Below are 23,822 nucleotides of genomic sequence, written 5' to 3'. Positions count from 1 at the left end.
GGGAGAACCTGGATTAAAATGGGCACTGAAGTATTTGGACAACACACGGCACCACCTGGTTGAGTAGAATATGTGGTTGGAGTGGGAAAGTTTCTGTCATCTGTCACATTTTAAAACAACAGTAAAGTGCTTCATTTTAGGCATAAACTGTAGTTAGAGCCCAGCTAGCAAGCGCAGCTGGTGAAGAAGTTCTCATTTACTTCCAATCTGTGATTTCAGAAAACTGTTGAGGATTTGGCACAGGACATCCTATCCAAATTACCGAGTGACTTTGATGTTGAGGAGGTGATGAGGATGTACCCGGTACTCTATGAGGAGTCCATGAATACAGTCCTGCGGCAGGAGCTGATTCGGTTCAACAGGTATGGTCTGTGTGCTGCGCTGAGGAGTGCTTGGATGGGACCCTGCTGGCAGCTGGTGAAGTGTGAGCAGTTAAAAGCCTCTCACAATACACAATTCTTAAGATGGCAGATGATGCTTTGCCTCAACATTATTAACAAAAAAATGTGACAGTGGCAGCTCACTGCCTAAACATAAAAATGGTGCCCACGTTCTTGTAGCATGAACTTAAATCAGGGTTGAATTTATTGTGCTGAGGTGGGGGCTGCCTGCTTCCTTCTTTTCAAGTCATACCCAGGCTCCTCTGTTCCCAGCACACTGCAATAGCTGCTGCCAGAGCCTTGAAGCTCTTCTCACTTCTTTCCCCCTCCTAGCATGGGATTTTTACTGCCTTTCATTTCTGTATGTGTGTTTGCTTTTTCTCGAGGTAAATAAGCCTTGATTACTGTATGTGGGATAAAGACTTTCTGACAGGACATTCCCCAGCTTTGTTCAGCCCTTTATTCAACCTGAAGGTCTATAGCCAGAAAAAAGAAAAAGTAAGTAAATGATGAGGTGATGATTTCTGTTTTATCTGAAGGCTTACTCAGGTGGTTCGAAGCAGTCTTATAAATATTGGCAAAGCCATCAAGGGCCTAGTGTTAATGTCGTCTGAACTTGAAGATGTTTTCAACAGCATGCTAATGGGAAAAGTGCCATCAATGTGGGCTGCCAAATCCTACCCGTCCCTGAAGCCCCTGGGGAGCTACGTGTCCGATCTGCTCTGCCGTCTGAGCTTCTTCCAGGTATGTTGAGCTGAAACCGACAGGTTAAGGATGGGCTGGTTGGAAGGTGAGCAGCTGAAACGTCTGGTGCTGTCCTCACTCAGCAGCACCTGAGAGGCGCAGGGCTGGGATCTGCTGTGCCCTGCATCAATAGCAGTGCTCTGCAGCGTGACTCCAGAGTACATCCTTCGTGTAGCAGAATCCCATAAAGGTGACAGGAGGAGAGAACTGAACAGAGGAGTGGAAGATTTGTATGAAGCAGCAGAATTTCATGTTTGCTGCATTAAAGTGCCATATATGCTCCTTTAATTTTTTTGCCTCCATGTGGCTTGGAGCAGTGTGTGCATCTCCTGCCTTTGCCTTGTTTCTCCTGCTGCCCTCCTGACTTCCAAACCAGACACTGGCATCTCTGTGCAGGAGTTATTTCCCCTGCTGGGTTTTTATGTGTTGTCTGTAGTGATACACTGTCCTTAACAGTGATAGGAAGATAATGTAATGTAAGATAATCTGGCCTTTTTTCATGTTAGGATGTCAGTGCTTAAAGGACTGTAAAATAAGGTATATTGATCTTAAAAAAAAAAAAAAAAAAAAAAGGACAAAAAAGACTCTGTAACAAGTGGCAACATTCAGAGGGTCCAATCAAGGGCTGGGTCTTGCTGTGGTGTTTGCATCTGTGAGGACGTCTCCTCCTGCTGAATTTGCACAGCGAAGCCAAAAGTGTATTTCTCTTCTGTTTTCCTTTTTCCTGTGTTCAGGATTGGGTCGTCGATGGGTCACCCACTGTCTTTTGGCTGTCAGGATTCTACTTCACTCAGTCATTTTTGACAGGCGTTTTACAAAACTATGCCAGAAAATACAGCATTCCCATTGACCACATTGGGTTTGAATTTGAGGTAAGAACACGTGGAGGAATTCTGCTTTTCTTGAGCAGCTTGAAAGATGTTCTGGGGCAGCAGGGAATGGAGTTCAGTTAGGAATCCCACCACGGGGTTTAGTGTACTCCAAATAGAAATAAAACAAAGCAAATGGTTTTATCGTTCCAGGTGATGAAACAGGAGAACACAATGGAGAAAATACCAGAAGATGGGGCATACGTGAGAGGCCTTTTCTTGGAAGGTGCACGATGGGATCGAGAATCTGCAGCAATTGGGGAATCGCTTCCAAAAATCCTCTATGATCCCTTACCCGTAATATGGCTGAAGCCTGGAGAAAGCTCCAAATTTCTTCATCTGAACATCTATTCCTGCCCTGTGTATAAGACAAGCGCAAGAAGAGGCGTCTTATCCACTACTGGCCACTCAACTAACTACGTTCTCTCTGTTGAGCTCCCTTCAAAGCAGCCCCAGAAGCACTGGATCAATCGAGGTGTGGCAGCGCTGTGCCAGCTCGACGACTGAGACAAAGCAATGCCCTCTTCATTTGGAATTAAAAGATACGCTCTGCTCCCCAGTGACTGTTTGGTGGTGGTGGTTTTTAAATTATTACTGTTTATTTGTATATTTTTAAATACCACTACTTCCTGCTGGCTTTAAAACAGCCCCATGTTTCCTATGTTTCTTTGGCCATTCTCATCCCCTACACAAGAATGAGTAAAGGTCATACAGGGGCTGAATCGCTGAGCTTGGAAAAGATCTCTGAAATCCTCCAGTCCAATGTCCACCTACCAGCACTGTTTCCCACTAAACCATGTCCCTCTATACCTTGTCTATGCAGCTCTTGAACCCCTCCAGGGACGGTGACTCCCCAGCCTCCCCGGGCAGGGCCCATTGCAGCTCCTGACCCCTTTCAGAGGAGAAACGTTTCCTGATACCCAACCTGAACTCCCCTGGCTCAACTTGACGCCATTCCCTCTCGTCCTGTTCTCACCTTGCTGCTACCATTGGGCCTTTTTTGTTTTGCTTGTCCCCAAGTAAAATTGGGCTCAGTGTTTTGCTGTTGATTTCAATGGGAATTTAATCCATGACTCTTGCAAACAGGACTTGCTGGATTTGCCTACATCTTGCATCCCAGGAGTATGTAGGATAAGGGGCGAGTGCATGAGAACAGTCTTTTCTCCACATGTAGAACTAATCTTCCACTGGAATGAACTGCCAGAGCTGCTCTGTAAAATGGTTGGAGCTGATGCTCCTTGGACACGTGCTTTAGAGTTTCCGTGGAAGAAATCTGGACAGCTCACATGTCAGGAGCCTGCCACTTCCCAGAGCAGCGTGCTTGTTTCATCATTGGGTGACTTTGTCATTGCAGTGTTATTGACTTACGTATCCCGGGTACCTGATCAGTGGAGCTAAGTTCCCTTTCTACTGTACCTCATGTTGGACTAACAATCATCTGCCACTTTGTACTGGAGCTGGATTCCGAGAGTTTTGATACATATAATACATGGGAAGCACAGAGATCAAAGCAAACATTTAAAAAAACCCTCACACACAAACCACCACCACCACCGTAACACTGCATCCACCCATTTGGGGTCATATCTTTTTTTCCACAGAATCTGAGTCATTAAGATTGGGAAAGACTACAAAGATAATCACCATCCCTGCCTTCAGCCCCTGCAGCTCAGACAGCGCTGGCTGTACACCAGTGACTGCGCAGCCACTGCAGGGACAGCCACAGCCCTTCCTGAGAGCGAGGTTTCAGAAGATCTGTAAGTAAGGTAAGATTAATTAAAACCAGTCTTCTAAAACCACACACTTTTCTTAGTTTTAATGAAACTAACGGGGATGGTTTCTACTTTTAATATGATTAAAATTAGCTGAAATTCAGTACGTACATTAAAACAAAGTGTTTTTTTTAATCCACCCTAAAGGATTTGACATTTCTATTTCTTGATATTTCTCTCATTGTTAGACTAGCTTCTTTGTGCAGCATTTTTCTTTTTCCTTCCCTGAATCATAACTGAGCATATATCGTCCTCAAACCATGGAAGAGCCCTTCTATGGATTAAGAGGATTTGAAAAACTGTTGTAATTTGTCCTGATGTCAAAGTATCAAACCTCACTCCTTGCCAAGGGCCACTTTTATTGATCAGTCAGTGGCTGAACTGTCACTAATACCAGCCCAGCCCTGGCCATGGCGTGCATCACATCCGTAGCTTTCTGGCGAGGCCCCAGGTGATGTGAACAGCTTCATTCACAGCTGTGCGCACAAACCACCTGCACTGCAGTCCCAGCACATCACAGCTGAAACGATGGGTTATGAAATTTCATCATGGGATTTCAGGTATATTGGCTTAGAAATCTTCCTCAGCTTTTCCTGATGTCGGAACGTACGGCCTTGTTTCTGGGCAAGGCCCAAGGGAGGCAGATGGATCTGGAATAGAAAATCCCAAGTCAGGTGCAAATAAAGATGCTACAAAGAAAAAAAAAAAAAAAAAAAAAGCATATACAGACAATTTTATTGAGTTTCAATCACTCCTTCACTCATTGGAGAGGGCAACCATGCTGTCTGAAGCCAGGTTATTAGATTTCTGTGCAAAGAACTCTCTGACGAGTGATTAGCAGAGTGACTCTGCAGCCTTAAACATCAGGTTTAAGAAAACCCTGCATACTTGAGGTTTTGTTAATTCTGGTCTGCAATCTGAAATCAGATTGTGACAATAACATTGTTGAAATATGCCTGTAAGCAGTATTCCAGAACAGCAAGACACAGAAATCCTGTTAAGGTCCCAAGCAGAAGTCTTAGAGCAGCGTGCTGATGATTTTTTCAGAGCTCACCTGGCTCTGATTTAGCAGAGCACCTGAGCAGAGGTGAGATGTGTGGCACAACGACAGTAGAATGGATCTATGATTTGAGTGTCAGATGGGAGCTAATAAGGTGCACCTGTGGGGAACAGACATACTCACGGGTCTCGGGTAGGGGATGTTGTAGTGAAGTCCAATTTCTATTCTTGCCTCACATTCTTCTATGCACTGCTTAATCAGCTTCGGATCTGTCACCTAAGATAACAGAGAGCTAGAAATAAATATTTTGCACAAGTACAAAAATCAGCATTTCAAGATTCAAGCTTTTTTTTCCCTTCCTTTTGCAGTTCCAAGGATACAATGATGGTGTTTTTCACATCTGCACTGCTGAGCTCTATGGCTCTGAGTAGCAGCGCCCAGAGGCTATGGGAACTGTGAGAGCAGAGAGTGCTCTTCGAGGTGACGTGCCTGGCCTTCCACAGGAGTTTATGGAGACCTCAGAGGGTTTGAATTTTCTTACAGATTTTGACCCCTGAAATAATAAGCTGTAACTCAAATATGCCTTAGAATGTGTTTGTACTGGCATTTATGGGGAAGGAATTTTGGGAAATCATTTCTTATTTCCATACCTTGGCATCCACCCACTGGGGGTGAGCAAAGCACAGTAAAAGGGGCCAGAAATTCAAACCTGCAATGACGCTCACTCACATCTTTGTTTTTTCGGAACAACGTTTTGGCTTCTTTTATAATGTACTCCCTCTCTGCAGCAGTTTGTTCCACCTGTCCTGATGCCGACTGCCATTTCTTGGCTATCCGGAATATCTTGCGGTAAAGGCCCAGCACCTCTTGTCGTGTGACTGCTGTCATCTGAAACAGACCAACCCCACAAGAGCCCCAGTTTGTGTGAACGACCACCACGTGTACTGCTTTTAAACACAATTCAATGCTTAAGAGTACCTCCACCACCTAAAGAATGAACTGAAATAGCTGCTGAAACCAGAAGACCCAGCCAGCAAAGTATTGGCACTGAGACTTAAATCTGCCCCATGCAAGCAGCCCGAGCTCCTGCTGCAAGTCAAGCACTCGATGCAGTGCTCTGCTGAATGAGAACCAGCTCAGGACCGGCCGTGCTTTCTGTCACTGCTGTTTTGCAACACGCAGCGTTGGGCGAGTCACCGAAACTCGGAGGAGTCTCCGCTGTGTTGTAACAGCGCTGCCCCGTCTGTGCTGTGTGTCCAGACCTGGAATCACGCACACGATGACAGCACTGGTGGGTGATGGTGGGTGATGGTGGGTGATGGTGGGTGATGGTGGGTGGACTGCGGTACCGGTGCCAGGTGCCGAGCAGCTCGTTGGCCGTGCGATGATTCCGAGGTGCTGACTGTGAGCGAGGGGGGCCCTGAGCGCCCCGGTCGTTGTGGCGCCGTCTGCCCGCTGAGCCCGCACCAAGAGCCGGCGTCAGAAACGAGGCCCGAAATGCCGCTGTTGTGTGTACGGTGCGATCTGCCCGCCCGGGCCGGCCTTACCCGCAACGGCGGAACCAGCGCCGACCTCCCGCCCGCAGCGCCCGCGGCACCTCCGGGCACAGGCTCCCTCCAGGCCGCGCTCTCAGCCCCGCACCGTGCCGTGCCGTGCCGTGCCGTGCCGTGCCTCGGTCCCGTGCCGTGTCCTTCCGTGCCGCTCCCCGCCCCGCTGCTCCCGTTCTTCCCCGCCCTGTGCCCTCCCGGTTCGTGCTGCGCCGGTCGCGCCGCGTGACGTCACGGCGCCAGCTGACTGCTGGCCCGGAAGTGATGCGGAGGGACGCAGCCTCGCCGGGATCGCGGTGAGTGCCCCGCGGGGCCGTGCCGAGCTGTGCCGTACCGAACCGTACCGTGCTGTGTCGTGCCTCGGTCCCGTGCCGTGCTGTACCGTACCGTGCTGTGCCGCCCCCGGGGACGCGGCGGGCCGGGCCGGGCGTCAGCCCCGTGCGTGTCCCTCGGCCGTCGCTGCCGCCTTCCCCTGCCGGCGGCCCGTCCCTTCAGCCCCTCGAGCTGCAGCCGCCGCTGGGCCCGGCCCGGAGCCGCGTTGCGGGGCGGCCCGTCCGTCCGTGCGGAGCTGCAGCCCCGGAGCCGCAGCACGAGCCGTGGGTCGGGCGGGGCCGGGCGCCGCTGGGGGCTGCCGCCATCCGTCCGAGCCGCCCCCGGCGGTGGCCGCTCCGCTCGGGCGGTCTCCGCACGCGGCCCCGGCGCTGCAGGGGAGCGGCCGGCGGACTGAGGGAAAGCCGGGCTGAATTCAAGGAAGCGCCTGGATCGGCCCAGGAGCCGGTTCTGCGCCGTCCGAACGCACCCGCTGCGGGTTCCGTTCTCCCTTTGGCTCTCGGTGCCGCTCTGAGCACGTTACCGGGCCGTGCCCGCAGTGCTGCCCCGGCCCCTGGGCCTGCAGCCGCGCGGCTCCAGGGGAGCGTTGCTGGGAAGCAGAGACAGTGCTGGAAAAAGCCTTTTATTTCTTACACTGTAAGTAGTTAATGATGCTATCCTTCAAAGTGTTTCTTTGATAACTGATGAGTGGGAGCCCAGCTACTCACATACAGCACTGATCCACAGCTGTAACTTCACTTTAAATGATACCATCCATAGTATAGTTTGAAGGGAGGGCAGGCAAAGTGCTCAGAAGGGCCAAGCTGTGGCCCCAAAGTGCAGAACTGGCTTGTGGTTCCTGAAATGTCTGTCAGGCCTTTGTATCTGACTCCAGTCTTTGTGTGTTCTTTCTTTTTTGGGGGAGCCATCGGTCAAAAGGCGTCTCTTGTAGGCACACACTGCTCATATGCCCGAGAACCTCTTTGCTAAACAGTTGATGTGTGACTGAGATCTTACTGTTTTCTTTGGGCTGGCAATGGAAAGAGGGAATGTCTGAGGGCTGCTGTGTTTTCCTGCTCTGAGGAGTTCATCTGAAGGACAAACAGATACATGTGAGCATGGAGAGGTCTGGCTTTACCTTCTTGTCAGTTCTAGGGTTCGTCTTAAACCTTACACCTCCTCTGCACACGTGCTAATGGTGTGTGGGAAGGCCTTGCAGCCCTTTTAGTGACAGGCAACGCGCAGCCTGAAGCAAAGACTCTGCACATCAGCAGAAAAAGAACTTGTGATCTGTGTGGAATTAGTTCATGCCTGCAGAACCGGCATTATGAATTTGCTGCATCTTCTCTTGGAAGGATTTCTGAAATTCTGATTGTTTTCTAAAATCAAGTTTTATACCAGCACAAATTAGGATAATCCTTAAATAATTTGGCAAAACTATTAACAGAAGAGTACACAGCTCAATGTGATGCTTTGAAACCACTTTCTTCTTGAGACTGATCACCTGTGATACAATCCATCATCCGCTGAGTTAGATGCCTTCCCTGCCTGCTCCCTTATTGTGTTTTTGAGTTGCACATTGCCATGTTCATAGACAATTTTGCCTCACTTGTTCTTATTGATCTTGGAAATTCGTTGGTAATTATGTCTTCTATTTTGCATGGATAATACAAAAGGAAATCAGATGAATTGAAAGGCTGATTTTTGAGGCAAAACCCAGAAGAGCTATTTTGGAAGTCATTAGTTAAAATTAGATAAAGAGCTCTGTACTGAGGAAGGGAAGCTACCAAACAGTTTGACTGACTTCTAACACAAAGGGGTTTGTTGTGGTGGATTTGCATGTGGATGAAGGTGAGGCTCCATTCCACCAATTTCTTTGCTTCTACTTGAGGACCATGTAGAAAATCGTATATGTTCTGTGGATGTGTGCTGGGCAGGGCAATGTAAGGTAGGGAGGAATGGCAGTGGAAGAAAAAGGAATAGAAATGACTACTCTAAACCTTCAGACGTTGTGAAGTTACATTTGCTCATGGCAGAAGATGATGAGTTTGGATATGGACAGATGTATGCCTGCGAGTCTGCAGGAAAGTGAGTATCCCAGTACTGCTCAGAAGTGCCCCATGCTGATGTAGAACCTTGGGGCACTGCAGACACACCCTGGGGCCTTGGCTGTTTGTGTGCAAAGTTGTAAGATGCAGGAGCGCTGTCTTTGTTCCATCAGGCACACTGGTCTGTGGAAATGAAGGTCACAGGAAAGCTCGTTGGAGTAAGAAGGAGCTGTAAAATTAAAGGTATGCGATGTTAGGAAAATAGTACTTTCTTTTGTGCTCATCCTTACAAATAAAGGAGGAGCTGAAGATTTCTAGCCAGTATTTTGACTCCACAGGGATTCCCTGGCTGGGCTCCTCCGCTCCAGTTCTTTCTCCCTGGGGGTCTGTGTCTTGTCTCACTGGCTTCCTTTCCTGACCAGCCTCTGTTGGGCAGGCTTTGTCTTCTGCTTACTGGACATCTCATGATTCTTTTTCTCTCCCCCCTCCCTCCTTTTAAAAATACTAGGTTAAATGGCACTAGTGTTTTGCAGGCGATCTGCTTTGGTGACATGGAATAATTGTATCCCTGACTCTAACTTTGTCAGTGGTAATGACATAGTAACTAGACTGGAAACGATGGTAATTTCGTAGCAACTTGCATTAGCAAATACTGCCTTCTGGTGAAATGCCGCCTGCAATTTCCCCTCTATAAATCCTGTATGACACCAGTGGACCATGAGATGTCTGACGCGTTGTTTGAGACACCCAGCCTCTCCTGCATCACTTGTTCACTGCAGTTTGAGTTGGGCAATTGCTGACCTGGGCCACAGCCTTCCAGAGAGTGAGAGGAAGGCACCAGACTTGCAGATGTGCTCATGCTGTTCACTTCCACCCCATCTTCACCTTCTCTGATGACATTCAGAGATTGACACCGGGAGCTTGACTGTGAGGGTTCTGCTCTCTCTTGTAACCAGAACACAAGAAATACTGTGGGGAAAAAGGTCAATCAAGGCTGCTTGTCTAGCAGGTAGTTTGAGAACTAACTCTTTTGGAGTTGATAGGTCTGTGTTTTATCTATGTCCTGCAGGACAGTGCTCCAGTCAACTGATGTGTGCTGAAGTGGAAGCCGGAGGTCGGTGGGTCGGGGGCTACTTAGCTGTGTGCACTAGAGAGCTCTATTGTAGAGGCTGGAATACTGTAGGCAAACAAAGACAGGAGAGCTAAAGTGAGTGAGGTATGGTGATCTTCTGGTATCTCAGAAGTTAGAAATGCAGTTCTGTCTGAGACATCTGCCTTGTGAAAAACAAAACTTACTTAGCAAAATGTGAGACTGTGAATACTGACCTTCTGTCACAGTTCTTTATTCTCATAAAGCCGCGCTGCTGAAAACAGTCTGACATTAGTTATTTGTTGTCTCACTTTTCCATTTAGCAATTGTGTTCTTTAAAAAACAAACAAACAAAAAAGCTCTTCTTTCTGCATCCAAGTAGTAGCAGACTGTGGGAAATTGTCAGCTCTTACTCTGATTTTTTTTCCTAGTGTAATACAAGTTCTCCTTTTATAGTTTTGAAACACCTTCTGCTGTCAGTGTTTGCCTTATGTCTGGAGAATTAAGAGGGAGACAAATCATTCTAGTACCAAATGGATATGGGGGGCATGTGTAGCTTAGTAACAGGCCCGTAAATCTAGATGTCCCAGAACTTGTCTGCTCAATATTTTCGTTACAGATGGGTCTATATGGAGATCCTCAAATACTCTGCATTAGCATTCAAGTGTGTGGTCCAGAAGTGCTAAGAGTCTGATGAAAAATGCATATTGCTTCCAGCATGGCTGCCAGTGCCTGCAGTTGGTGACTGTATATAATGTGACACGGGGACAGATACCCACACACCTTACCAGGCTTCTGAAACAAACAGTGAAATCAAGGATAGGTGAAAATTCATCTACAAAGCATATTGGCTGAAGCTGCCACCAGGCTGGCAAAGGGGAGCTGGAGCTCTGTGTTGTAACTGGTAATGTAAGTCAGAGGGTCTGCTTAGATGCTCTTGCTGCAGTTAGCATCTGCACAGTGTGTAAAGAACTAGTGCTGTGCACTGTGATAGGGAAATTATTAGAGAGAGCTAAGGTCTCTGAAGCTGACTATGTATTTTATGCTTTAAAAAATGGCAGTCAGAGTTTTAAAAATCCAAGCACATGCTCTTATAATGCTTTAAGGTTTCTGTTTGCTTTTAAGCCTTTCCACTTTGTACAATGCCTTGTACATAATTTGGTGTTCATTCTAATATTTACACGGCCGGCTGCTCCTGCAGCTCCTGCACAACTGCGTGAAGTGAGGGATTGGGTTTGCTGGCAGACTTCACCGAGATGGGTGAATGATGCCACAGGTGATGTCAGGAGGCAGCCTGGCTCCCACCCCATCCTGCTGGGTGCTGCTGGCTGCTCTGAGATGTGCTGGAGGTGGTGCACCACTAACCAAAGCTGCTATCAGGGCTTTCTGGTTTTGCAGGATTAGTGTAGCTTTCTGAATTGCTGGGAGCAGTGAGAAATATACAGTTATACATTTGTTACATGGGTTTTAAGCATAAATAATTAGTACAGAAATCACTGATGATCCACTTGATTCCTGTTCTGCTGAATACGAGCACTGGAAGTACCTCCATTGCTTCTGGGTGAAATCTGCTGGTCATACTCAGAGCACAGCAAAATCCACACACACCTGGCAGCCTGTAGACAGAGGCTGTTTTTCTGAGTCACTCTGGTTTGGCTGAGGGATAGTCACAGATTTCTGTACTTTACAGAGTTACCTCTGACAAAGCAAGGTGCACGCTTGCTGCACAGCAGTTGTCAAATGCTCAGAGCCTGGTGTGTCTGTGTCATACATCTGAGAGTCCTGGTTTTCTGCAGGTTCTCTGATCAGCACGTTTGCTGAGGTGGTGTGAAGCCATTGTGTCTGAGCATAGAGTAGCTCTGCCCCTGGCATGTCTTGCTCTCACTATGAATAGCATATACTGAGGTGCTGCAGATCTGTGCAAAAGTTTCAGTGTACCCAGGAAAAGTGATGAAGGAATTGATTATACTTCTTGCATGTGAAGGGGAGAGGGGGAAGGCTGACAGCTGTAAGGAGATGGAGATGAGTCTGTTTCGTGAAACTGATGGATTCAGACACCCCGGGTCTGAGTGTTGAAGTGTGTACTGGATGAGATATGGCTTGGAATCCAGCCTGGTTCTGGGTTCAGCTTTACTGAAATTGATGGTGTCATCTAGAACGGCTGCATCCTCTGACTGTCATATTTCCCCTCGGTTGCCTTGCTCAGTCTAAACAGACTTCTCAAAGCCAGCACTGCTGCTCTGTTAATTACTTCATTAACTTATTTATATTACAGAACCACCAGAAGGTACCTTTCTACCATTGCACACTAGTGAGCTAACCAGACTTGTGTTTGTTCTGTGAAAATATAATCATCCTAACAAATCTTTCTACCCACCTAATAAATTAGGATGAAGCACATATTGGGGAAAAAAATTAAAGCTTTTTGATGGGGCTGAGTTTAAAAAAGAGTGCAAGATATTGCCTCTTCACTATTTCCACATGGTCCTGGGGGAGCGAGGCTGCAGGGCTCCCTGTTCTGTCTCTCCTTTGCTCCCCAGGTGAATATAAGAGCAGTTCCATAGCAACAGGGGCAGGCACAAGAAATGAACAGAGAGGTGGCAGCTGTTGAATTTTGTGGAATTTTGGGAAGCTGTGGTCCAGTAGAAACCCAGATTGGTGCCTGTGCTTCACAAGGCAGGAGCAGCGGCACAGGGCTGGGGGTCTGTGCAGGATGACGTGTTGGGAACACTGAACAACACCTTGGGAGGGCTAGACCTGTGGAATATAAGGTGAGCTTTGGAGGCAGAGGGTGCATGTCTGAAAGGAGCGGGCTTTTTGGAATATCAGCTGCAAAAATTGTCTAGAAACATTTCAGTGAAGGTGCATTTTTGCTCTGTGGGTGTGTACGACAGTCAAAATCAGTGCCCACATTTCTTGGCCTTCCCAAAGCGTTTTGGATACCTGCTCCCTGGACTTACACCTTCTAGAATAGCCCTGATCTAAGCTGGGTCATATTCTTGTTCGCTCAGCACCATCAGTGTAAGGGATTTCTGTTTGGGGAAAACTCACGTTATCTGCAGGATGGCGCATGTGTAAGAACATGTTATAACATTGTCTTCCTACATCCATCCTGTACCTTCTACTGAGAAAATGACGGAACAAGCTGATTTTCCCTCTGGATTCCTCACAACCAGGTCTCGTGTAAAAAGTGAGCATGCAGAAAAGCAGCTTTTGATCTCCTGCTGCTTCTTAATTGCACTAAGAGCAGTGACAATGAAATGTTGTAGTGTTTACATGGTTAAGCAGAGGAGCTCTGCCACAGCTTTCTTGTTTTTTTTTCTAGATCAGGTATGAACAGAAGTGTTGACAGGGAGCTGCAGTTGCAGCACTTGCTGTACAAAGCAGATGTGCCTTTGTCTGTCCTTATCTCGAAAGAGCTTTTTAGTTATACTAGTAGAGGTGGGAATTGAAAAGAAATCAGGCTGAGTCAACTTGACTGAACATGGGAAAACAAACATGGAAAAACAAACATGAAAAGGAATGTGCTAGAGAAGGAAAAAAAGAGAATTAATTTCTAGACCGAGATTGTGCTTTACTAGGGAGCAACTGTCTGGTATTCACAGATTAAACAGTGGCTTGGCTAACATGCATTGATAGTGATAGTATGGAATTACTTTGGTTGGAAGGAGCCTCAGAGATCACCCAGTTCCACCCCCCACGTCCATCTCCGCAGGGCTGCTCTCTGTGAGTTCTTCTCCCAGTCTGCACACATCTGGGATTGCCCCGACCCAAGTACAACACCCCGCACTGTTGTTCAGCCTCATCAGGTTCTTGTGTGCCCACTCCTTGTGAACCTGTCCGGGCCCCTCTGGATGCCATCTTTCCATTCTGTTGTGCCATCAGCAAGCTGCTGGGGGTGCACTCAGTCCCACCCTCTGTCCTTGGTTGAAGAGCACCATGCTAAGACGGACCCCTGGGGGTCACTGCTTGTCAGCCTCCACCTGCACATCGAGCCACTGCCCACGATGCTCTGGCTGCAACCGTCCAACCAGTTCCTTATCCACTGAATAGCTCAGCCTTTAAATCTCTCTCCAGCACAGAGACCAGGATGTGGTGCAGGACCACGTTGAAGGCCTTGCATGAATCCAGGCAGGTGGCAGCAGGTGCCCTTCCTCTGTCCACTGATGCTGTCGCTCTATCACAGGAGGCCACCAGATGGGTCAGGCATGATCTTCTCTTGGTGAAGCCATGCTGGCTGTCTCAGATCACCCACTCATCCCTTACATGCCTTAGCATCTTTTCCAGACCATCTCCATGGTCTTTCCAGGCACAGAGGTGATGCTCACCGGCCTGTAGTTCCTCAGGTCCTTCTTCCTCCCTTTTCTGTAAATGAGTGATGGTTCCTGGGGACCTTGCTTGACAGCCATGACAACAGCATGTTAGTTTTGCCCTGAGAACATGAGATGGGGAATTAACTCTCCCCTGCTGAAAGCATTAAATTAGCCAGAAATCTGTGTTTACTTTTAACAAATATTTGAACTTGTCTGTTGTATTCAGTACCTGGCCTGTATGTTCTATAATAATGCATAGTTTGTGGTGTTAATGCTACTCAGTAAATGAAAAAGTGAACTGGTTTTGAAAAGTCTCTTTCAACAAATGAATGTGGACTACAAATAAACTGCTGCTGCCCAGTTTAGTGCATTTTATGGTATTCATTATCTCTTCGAAGTGTAAAGTTCTGTTTGCCCCTTTTGTTTTACAGTGTTCCATGTGGATCCCAGAGGGCCTGCAGGCGGCTGTGAAAACCAATGGAATGACTCCCTGCGTAGCTGGAACGATGTAAGTAGAAGTCTACTTACAAGGTCATGGCTGCAGTGTCAGCTGCTGAAATAGCAATCGCTTCTGGTTCAGCAGTTGCAATGATTCTCTCATGCTTCCCCCATGGAGAGCATTGTATGCCTGTTCAGAGATGGAAAATGAGGGGCACCCGTGATGCTGATCCCTATGACCTGCTATGTTAGACGTCATGCCTCCCTGCCCACAAAAGATAAATAATGCATGGTGAAATTCTCTGCTGTTCTGGTGGTCTCTGCCTGTTTGCAAGAAGCTGAGGCTGGAATGAGGTTTGGTGATGTTGGGGCCATTGTTTTTGCCTGAGCTAAGGAGCTGCTTCTGGGGGAAGCTGTTTACTGGCTGTTGGAGCTGTGTACCTTTTAGTATGTGCTGTCTTAAACTTGTCTATGTGGACTTCTTCAAAATTTATTCTTTTCCTCTGTCATGACACTTCCTCCTTTTTGAAACTCGCTGTAAATACCTTGTGATGCAACACTTTATTAAACAGCGTAATGTGTGGCTGTATTGTGTTATTCTGTGGATGTAACCAATAATTTCTATTGCTGCAACATTAGTCATTAGAGGAAAACAGTGGGTGTCTTAAATATCTCCTTTGCATGTTCTATTAACTTCCCCACTACAGTTCAGGTGTTTTCAATTGAGCTCGGTGTTCTGTGTGCCAGAGTTATTACCCAGTCACTTTGTTGTTTACTCCCTTCTTCCCTTGGGTTATGTGGGATCTGGTCACTTGAAAACATGAGATAACAACTAACTGCTTTGCAGGACTTGAAAAAACAAACCAAGCCATTAACAGGGTCCTTCCGATCTTCTGTAGGCTTCCTGTGTAACATTCTGGGCAATATGGGTCTACACATCCTTTGTTCTTAGAGGGTGGCTTTCCTTTAACTGGCTGCAGTCTTCCTGTGTTTCCAGCTGCTTTCTCCCTTCTAGAAGGGAATAGAAATGCCTTGCCAGGCAGTCCCTGTTATGTGGAAGTCGGGCATCTTGGTGATTCATATTTACTGTAGGTTGTTACTCAGTACTTGTCTGAGTAATCAGACTGCTCTGGGAGTACCATATCCTGTAGCACCGAGTGCGTCCAATTGTTAGTCCCAAGTTTTGGTCTTTTACCAGAATAGTGAAACTGGTGATCAGTGCTGTCTCTCTTGTCTCACTGTTAAGCTGTATAACCATGTTACAGTAACTTTGCTATTAAGTACTGATTCATTTGTGAATTGGCACTTTGCTGCCAGCCCAGCCTGACCTTTGGGTCAGTTACACAGGGAAATTGTTTTGGCCTTTAAATTTTGATTTTACCAGCTGAACTGGGATTACTGCTACTTCTGTGTGTGCGTGCCCCTGCTCTGGGTCAGGTCATCTTGTTGCTGTCCCTCTCTTTCCCCCACCCAGTGCTTTGTTTCACCATTTTGTGCTCTGTATTTTAAATGTGAGTGCACACACACACATATTTTTTTAAATTTCCTTTAAAACATTTCTGTGTTAGAGTAGTCTGTCACGATGAAGTTTGCACATGAATCAACCTCTTTGTAACCTATGTTTCCATAAGAATTTTAGGAATTTCCTTTATTAAGACCTGTTAATATACAGCAGCAACTGAGCGAGGTGAAGCAGCCTGGAATTGCCTGAAGTTTCCAGCATACACTGACTTTCTGCACACTGTTCCTTTTCAACAGGCGAAACAGAAGTATCCTGAAGCCCATCTCCTTCCAGTGAATGTTATCCCACGTGTAGTGCTTGCAATGTTCTTTGTGGAGAAGCGGCTCTTTCACTCTGAAACTGTTTTCCAGGTTGGCAGACAGCCCCCAGCGGCATGGAGCAGTGTGCTGAGGGGTGGCCGCGGGGCTGTGGCACGGCAAGGAGGCTGCTCTGAATGAAGCCAGGCTCCCTGCACCATGGGCCAGTGTGTCACCAAGTGCAAGAATCCTTCGTCTACCCTCGGCAGCAAAAACGGGGAAAGGGAAACGGGCAGCAAGTCGCATAGCAAGAGGAGTGCTGTGCACAAAGATGACCACACTTCGGCATGTGGGAAGTCCTCGGGAGATATACTCGTGAATGGGACAAAGAAAGCGGATGCTGCTGTGGAGTCTGGTCCACCTTCAGTGTTTTCTGGGGATACAAAGAAAGACTCTGTCTCCAGCGCAGAAGAATCGTCCCTCCAAAAGATTGGAGAGTTATTTAGGAGATACAAGGATGAGCGGGAAGATGCCATACTGGAGGAAGGAATGGAACGATTTTGCAGTGACCTCTGTGTTGATCCCACTGAATTTAAAGTGCTAGTTCTGGCTTGGAAATTCCAGGCTGCTACTATGTGCAAATTTACAAGGTTAGTTCCCGTGGAGTTTTAATTATTTTTGTATGTTAAACTATCCTGTCATCTGTATCAGAGAGAGCCTCATTCACTTCACGTAGGTATTTCTTCTAACTGTTGCGCTTTGGTGCAGTTCATTCCTGCGGCTGCAGAAGGTAAGTTCAGTGTTGTCCTCTCCTCCTGCTCCCTCACGGTAGGTTTCAGAACTGAAAATGTTTCTGGACATCACGCTACTAATGATGAACAGCATGGAGACATTCTGTAGACATCAGTTTGTTCTTGGCTCACGAAACCAGCTTTTCTGTATCAGCTCTGCCTTAAGGTTAAGATTTGACACAGCAGATAACTTTTGCTGTGAGAGTCCTTAGTAATTGCTGCCAGCTCTGTTATTGTTTTGTGAAAGAGTGTAAAGCAGGCCCAACTGATGTTCGTTCCCAACTGATGTTACGCATAATGACTTCCTCCAAGACCAGTCCTGATGAAGCTTAGAGAGGTGGGAAGTGCTCGGTGCATGAGAAGTGTGCACACTAATTTTTCTTCTCTCTTGTAATAGGAAGGAGTTTTTTGAAGGCTGTAAAGCAATAAATGCGGACAGCATCGATGGCATTTGTGCACGGTTCCCCAGCCTCTTACATGAAGCCAAGCAGGAAGATAAATTCAAGGATCTCTACCGCTTCACCTTTCAGTTTGGCCTGGACTCTGAGGAAGGACAGAGGTCACTGCATCGGGAAATAGCCATTGCCCTTTGGAAATTAGTCTTCACCCAAAACAAGCCCCCCATTTTGGACCAGTGGTTGCACTTCCTAGTTGAGAACCCCTCAGGAATCAAGGGAATCTCCCGGGACACGTGGAACATGTTTCTAAATTTTACTCAGGTGATCGGACCAGACCTTAGTAACTACAGCGAAGACGAGGCCTGGCCGAGTCTCTTCGATACCTTTGTGGAGTGGGAAATGGAGCGGAGGAAAAAGGAAGAGGAAACCAAATGTATTATGTCTTCGGACACAGGGGGTCTGTGTAGGGAAGAACAGACTTAACAGCATTTAGGTGGCAGTGATGAAAGCAACCTGTTGCCCTTCGTGAGATGTAAACTCTGGATGTTTCTGGAGGTTACCGAGGCTCCAGATGTTTGTTTTTTTTCTACTTTACACCTTTTTCTGCCTTGTATTCGAAAGGGCTCTAAAATGCTGTATCATGTTTTAGGCACTTTCTTAACTTTGGTTACTCCTTTTACTCTTACCCGGAAATATTTGACCCCGGCTACAAGTTAAGCGTTTTTGTTAAGACTTGAGATTAGTATAAGTAAGTCTGATATTTCTTGCACAATGTAGATCCTTTTAGTTAGGTTAAATTAACATTGCTAAATTATACAGTGCCAGATTAAGTCTTTCATACTACGTCTGTCAGGGCAGGTCTGTACTGTGTGTAGTGCTGTTTACATTGTTGAAAATTTAGGCTGTAATGATTTTAAGGTTTTATACCAAGAATATAGCAGTGTTAACTTGAAATGCATTAATCCCCTCCTAATAAGGCTCTTAAGAAACAAACAACAGCAACAAATCCAATGACATAAGCAACAGCTTTTTGTAGTGTGGCTCGTTGCCACTTGAAGGTAACTCCTCGTGACCGAGTCCAAATCATTCCTTTTTATTTTCAGTTTCAAACTGAATGTTGGGACTGTTTTATAAAGTTACTGTACCTGTCAGTCAACTGAGTGGTAGATGAGGATTTGTATCGAAATCTCTGACACAACACAGAATAAAAGAGCAGTGCTACCTCAGTTTTATTGAAAGTGGACTTCTTGGTGGACTTCCATTTTCTCTGGAAGTTTTATTTTTGTGGTTACAGGAGAATATTTTTACTTGACTAAAAGAACCAAAGGTTCTGCTTCATAAGTTTTTTAAACATTGGCAGAAGCAACACACAAAGCCTAAGTCTTCAAGGAAAACTGCGGTATAATTCTGCTTTAATTTGTTTGATTTATACCCGAAGCATTATCTTACTTGTCTGGCAAGCACAGTACTTCTATGTGAGGAACCAAGTTTTCTAAAGCTATGCTTAATTGCTAAATTGCAGTTAATACTCCACACTTTCTGGAGCAACAATATCGGCATCTGATGACAAAGTGAATTCGTAATGTGTTCTTAATGACAACAGTGTAGATAAGTCATTTTTAGACTGATTTGATAATATTTGGATAGGAGTAAATTTATTATTTTACAATGCCTGTATTGGGACAATTTGCCTGTTGAAACTGTTGTGACTTAAAGGGAATTTTATTAACACTGGTTGAAGCTTTTTTTGGTTATTGATGTTACCTTTTTTAATTGTAATATGTCAACTTTTTTACACGTTTTGGTAAAAAGGGATAATTGCCAAGGCTTCCCGTGAAGCCCAGCATTGAACTCGTGAAGCGTTCATCACACACCTTTTGTTTTCAGAGCTGTACTTCAGGACTGTAAAGTGGCTTCAATGAAAAATCGAAAACAACAAAAACCCTCAAAGCTGAGCAGTCATCTCTGGCATCTCGTGGGTTTTGTGACCGTGTATAAAGCTGAAGGAAGCCGACCTTCCAGTGGTGAGCTTCTTGTTGGGTCCGGGGTGGTGTGATGTGCATGTCTGCTTTGAGCTAGCAGAGTGTTTGCCTGACTTCTGTGCTGGGCTCTGCTGATGCACAGCCTGCATGGCAGCTTGGGCAGAGTTCGTACAACAGTTGCAATCTCTGGCTGTCTAAAACTGCTTAAAAACAAGCTCACAATGGCTGATGGCGTCTCTTCCCCCTGGTAACGGGCGTGTTTGGTCTGTACTGCTTTGGCGAGCTCTTCCTGGGAGAGTGAAGCAGTGGGGAACAAATGGAGGCCTAGCCAAGCCTGTCCCTGGGCAGGAGGGGGCCCAGCTCAGTGTAACAGATAAATCTGCCCCAGGGTGCCCTGCTGCTCACATCCTCCATATTGCTCTAATGGCACTAAGATGTTTTGGCTGCAAAACCGTATCTCGGTTTGGTGAGCAAAGCAGGCATATGAGCTGTTAGAGTGGAATTGATGGGGGGATGCTTCTGCTGGTGCTGTTCTTTAATTAAGCCAGAGAAAAGAACTCTCCAACAGAGGCCGCTTCGCTAGCAAAAGCTCCAGATGGAGGCCTGAGCTGATAGTAAATGAAGGCTATATGAAGTTTGGAATGCTCATTCAGCTACTCAGTGCTCTGTTCATTGCTTCATATTTTTCCTAAAGGTAGTTCTAAAGTGTTCAGTGCATGGAAGCTGTGTTCACCTAGTGCAGGGTGCGACTCTGCACACACAGAGTTGTGGCAGTGACTGCTCCTTGTCTGCATGATGAACTGCAGCAGCAGTTCAAGCGCTCAGAACCATTGGAACTATTTAGTTTCTTAGAGTATGTATTAGAGATCTTGATGCGTGGAGTGAATCTGCTGCAACTTGGGATAACTATAGATCTATGGAGCTATAGATCTATAGAACTGTACGGATCGTTGTAGGAACTGACTGGGAATGTGGTCTGACATCCACACTCCGTGGCATTTTTATGCCTTTGCTTATACACACAGTGCAACTTGTGCAGACTTTACTCCCCAGTACTAAAGCGCTGTGTGGTGTTACTGCAGTGCCTTGGCAGCTTGGCTCAGTGGTGCCAGTTCCTGCTGGGGGTGTGATTGTTGGGTTGAAGGCTGATGGATTGATGGATCAAGTGTGGATTTGAAAGATTCTGCTCAGAGTTGGCCATCAAACCTGATGTAACATCATGGAAACTGAATGTGGAACTGTGCATCTATTCGATGCTGGTGCTGGAGAATTAGAGCTTTGTAGTACTGTGCAATGGTATGGAGAGAACCTGAGGGAAAAGAGATGAGTGTGGCAGGTGGTTTGGGACCTGCTGGGGCAGGGGCTGCTGTGGGCTTTGCCCCGGCTGCTGCTGTGGCCATCGGTGCCCTGAGGCCCCACAGAGCAGGATGTGTTTCACCTGCCGCTCCTGTGCAGACATGACTGCCGACATGAGCATCTTCCTTGTGGTCCTGAGCCTTGTTTCCAAAAAATAACCCCATACAAACGAGCAGAGTTAAACACCACATGGTTACCGGCTGCCTCGGGTCTGGCACAGTGCGATGGGTGAGGGGCTTTGCTGCTCCTGTTCACTGGAAGAGAACAGGCGTAGTGAAGGTCTGGGTCTTGCAGCCCTTGTTCTGCAGTGCAGCCCTTGTGGCAGCAATCCTTGATCAGTTGGGCGCCTGGTTCTTACGAGCTCCCTCTGCTTGAAACGTGCCAATGAACTGTTCCTTTCACACTGAACAGGAAGATGCTTCGCCTGAAACTGAACATCCGTCAGTTTCAACATTCAGCAAAATGTACATTTTGAAGGCATTGGTTTTTTTCAAAAAGCAGTGGAAGATAAGTGTGCTTATTTTTGTCGTGTGCAGAGACACTGGTGTTGAATTTCTCTCTCTGGATTATCAAAGATTGTATCTTTGGCTTTATATTCTCAGTCGAAGTGAAATATGTGAGATTGTAGGATGGAAGGCCGTAACTCCTTCACCATGAAGTACGTAGGTATCTCTACCTCGTTAGACTTGAATGGTTCAAGTTGACCATCCTTCTCTCCCAGGCTGTGATGTCTAGATAAGTGATGTACACTTTTTAATCGACCCATGTTAAGTGTTACCTATTTACCATTCTTTTTGGTATCTAGTCTGCAATCGACCCTTTGGAAGGGAGCAAAGCCAAGCTGTCCCTGTGCCACAGGAGTGGCTCTTTAGTCAAATTAAGCTTAGTTATCTTAAAAATATGCTTTCTTTCTTAACAGTAAGTTTAAATGGTCTCTCAGAAAGGAAATGGGCCACCAGCAGTGGTGGGAAGGCCTCATGCTGCGCGTTGCCCATTATGTGGAGTCCCAAGAGAATGAATGTGGCTGCGGGATGAGGTTTCCACCCAGCACTGCTGGGCTCCATCCCGGCAGCACAGTGAGCCTGCGTCACTGCAGCTGTGTGCAGTGCAAGGCAGCACTTGGCAGAGCCAGCCTGGAGAGCTGCAGCTCACAGCACAGACACTTGTGGAGCTCAGCCCCAGCGTGGCCACATCGCCCTGTATGGAAGGAATGTGTGTCGGTGGTGTATTTGCTCCCAGAGAAGTAAATAGTTGTAAGGAAGCAGTGAAAGCAGCACTCCTTTGTGTGGCTTCCATTGAACTGGATGTGACACAGCTTGCTACCAGTCTCCTTAGTAAGCCGTCAAGGGCACTTGGGGTCAAATCTACCATTCTCCATATCAGGAGTGATCCTTGCTTTTCAGACTTAGCAGTGATACCAAGTCTGATAGTTTTCTTACCCCAGGAGATGATGAATGTATTGTCGTGGAGCAGAACCACGCTTCCTCCTCCAACCAGCTGCGGAGCTGTAATGCTTGGAAGTGCTGCAGGAAGTTCTGTTTCATGCAGGGTGTCTTTATTGAGGGATGTAGCCAGGTGTGAAGCTGCGACCTGGAGAAAAACTGGGAAAAGTCTGAGGTGATGCATCTGTCCCCAGCCCCATCGGCTCTGTTGTTTTACAGATATTTCTCGTGTTGTTTTGCTCACCATCATCATCTAGAACAGAATGAAAGCGGTTTCCCACGGGTGCGACCCGAGGTGCGGTGCACTGAGGTTGTGATGGGAAGGTGGTTGTTCCTTGATAGCAATCCTGAGTGCAGCATTCGATCCCTTTGGGAAGAAAAGTATTCAGGTTTTTCTTTATTATAAGCAAAGCCTCCGTTTGTCCATTACTGACACCTTGTGGAGTTTGTGCCAGATGTATATTAAATATTTTGGTGCTTTTTCTAATCCAAGTTGCCATTCATTCACCCATGAGATTGTTGTACTTGTGTATATTGAAGCGTCGAGACACCCATTAAGAAAACAGGAAAAGAAACCCCCGGAGCCCCATCTCCACCAGAGGAAGCATTGCCTGTAGTCACTGTATCCTCAGTACTGTTGCTTTGTGAATGTCCAGAGCTTTGGGGTCCCCTTCCTGCAGTAAGGCCTGAGGGAGGCCAGGGAAACCCCGTCCCCGGGAGCGGGAAGTTGCACGTTGCTCTGCGTTATGAACAGAAGTCATTTGTCGTGTTTATATGATGACACTTTGGTGTTCACTTTTTTGTGAAGCTTTGTACAAAATGTTTTATTTAAACCTGAAGTCCTTTTTACATTTGCAATTAAAAGGGGAAAAGTTAATTATTTTTTCATGACTATGACTAGGACTCTTGCTATTTTTGTTATCCGTAGTTTCCCGTGCAGGAATCCTGGCTGCTTTCTAAGCTCTGCCCGTGCAGGGAGGTGCCTGCCCTGTTTTTAAGTGCATTGGAATTAAAATGGGCTGGTTCATTTGCTCAGATCTGCGGTGCACACGTGTAAAGGTGCTGGATGTGGGCAGCCTTAACAGGAGAGGGGCTGACCCTCATCTGACACTGCTGCTGCTCAGGGCTGGCTCCTGCCGCAGCTCTGCACTCACAGCTTCCCACCAAAAACATGGCAAGTGAAGTTTCCACAGCTGGGTGCTGAGGTGGCCCGAGCAGCCTTTGCCCTTCCCCGCTGCAGCCAAATTGCAATTGTTTTGTTTCCTAAGGGGTGTGGGAGAAAAGAGATTGTCCAAGAGGTACGAACCAGCAACTCCTCCTTTCCGTGCTGTAAGCACCGCACCTTTCCAGAAATGAGGCCACAACTGTTCTGGGAGCTGGATCAACACGTTCCATAGAGCAGCTGCTGCAGGTACAACACAGAGCTGCAGTGAAGGCAGCCCTGCAGCACAGCACTGCCCAACACTGGAACCATGTCTGGGCTTTACAGAAAACGCTTCCCCTGTGCTGCCCTCAGCCCTTCTGCAGCGTCTGCCTGATTCCATGCCAGGGAAAATGCCACAGCCAAAAGTATTAATGGAAAAGG

General features: G+C 46.9%; 3 protein-coding genes across 7 annotated transcripts in view; 2 read left to right on the top strand and 1 right to left on the bottom strand.

Annotated features, from left to right (window-relative positions):
• The window catches only part of DNAH3 (dynein axonemal heavy chain 3), a 44,326-nt gene extending 41,774 nt beyond the window's left edge, over window positions 1-2,552 (top strand). Inside the window, exons 58-61 of one of the 2 annotated variants that reach the window (XM_085514435.1) lie at window positions 220-362; window positions 920-1,124; window positions 1,859-1,996; window positions 2,147-2,552. In XM_085514435.1, coding sequence (XP_085370561.1) covers window positions 220-362; window positions 920-1,124; window positions 1,859-1,996; window positions 2,147-2,500 — 840 coding nt within the window. In that variant the 3' untranslated portion in view covers window positions 2,501-2,552. Of the gene's footprint in view, window positions 1-219; window positions 363-766; window positions 879-919; window positions 1,125-1,858; window positions 1,997-2,146 lie in introns of those variants that run through there. The other variant, XM_085514436.1, reaches the window with a different exon arrangement.
• A 1,242-nt stretch (window positions 2,553-3,794) lies between these two features.
• LYRM1 (LYR motif containing 1) lies at window positions 3,795-6,523 on the bottom strand. 4 transcript variants are annotated; one of them, XM_085514495.1, is made up of 4 exons: window positions 5,744-6,523; window positions 5,495-5,653; window positions 4,949-5,041; window positions 3,795-4,415 (listed from the first exon to the last, which is right to left on the bottom strand). In XM_085514495.1, exons 2-4 carry the CDS (start codon window positions 5,651-5,653, stop codon window positions 4,299-4,301), a joined length of 369 nt encoding a protein of 122 aa, XP_085370621.1. In that variant the 5' UTR covers window positions 5,744-6,523; the 3' UTR covers window positions 3,795-4,298. The 4 variants fall into 4 exon arrangements, with proteins under 4 accessions (XP_085370621.1, XP_015732967.1, XP_015732968.1 ...); XM_015877481.3 differs by having other exon boundaries at window positions 6,028-6,523; XM_015877482.3 differs by having other exon boundaries at window positions 6,115-6,523.
• A 34-nt stretch (window positions 6,524-6,557) lies between these two features.
• DCUN1D3 (defective in cullin neddylation 1 domain containing 3) lies at window positions 6,558-23,134 on the top strand. Its single transcript, XM_015877474.3, has 4 exons — window positions 6,558-6,608; window positions 14,504-14,580; window positions 16,383-16,918; window positions 17,457-23,134. The coding sequence occupies exons 3-4, from the start codon at window positions 16,488-16,490 to the stop codon at window positions 17,938-17,940; spliced, it is 915 nt and encodes a 304-aa protein (XP_015732960.1). The 5' UTR covers window positions 6,558-6,608; window positions 14,504-14,580; window positions 16,383-16,487; the 3' UTR covers window positions 17,941-23,134.
• Window positions 23,135-23,822: the final 688 nt, after the last annotated feature.

The sequence above is a fragment of the Coturnix japonica genome, chromosome 13 (genome assembly GCF_054131305.1).
Source record: "Coturnix japonica strain WE chromosome 13, WE-NBRP24, whole genome shotgun sequence".
Taxonomy (NCBI): domain Eukaryota; kingdom Metazoa; phylum Chordata; class Aves; order Galliformes; family Phasianidae; genus Coturnix; species Coturnix japonica.
Note: the sequence above shows the minus strand (reverse complement) of the source record. Positions and strands in the feature narration are given on the sequence as shown.

Excerpts from the sequence above, each read along its gene's own strand:
- LYRM1 (XM_085514495.1), bottom strand. The coding sequence starts at position 5,653 with ATGACAGCAGTCACACGACAAGAGGTGCTGGGCCTTTACCGCAAGATA. Across the intron at positions 5,042-5,494 it reads TGTTCCGAAAAAACAAAGAT|GTGACAGATCCGAAGCTGAT; the intron begins GTGAGTGAGCGT and ends CTGTTATCTTAG. Across the intron at positions 4,416-4,948 it reads ACATCCCCTACCCGAGACCC|ATCCATCTGCCTCCCTTGGG; the intron begins GTGAGTATGTCT and ends TTTCTATTCCAG.
- DCUN1D3 (XM_015877474.3), top strand. The coding sequence starts at position 16,488 with ATGGGCCAGTGTGTCACCAAGTGCAAGAATCCTTCGTCTACCCTCGGC. Across the intron at positions 16,919-17,456 it reads ACTATGTGCAAATTTACAAG|GAAGGAGTTTTTTGAAGGCT; the intron begins GTTAGTTCCCGT and ends CTCTTGTAATAG.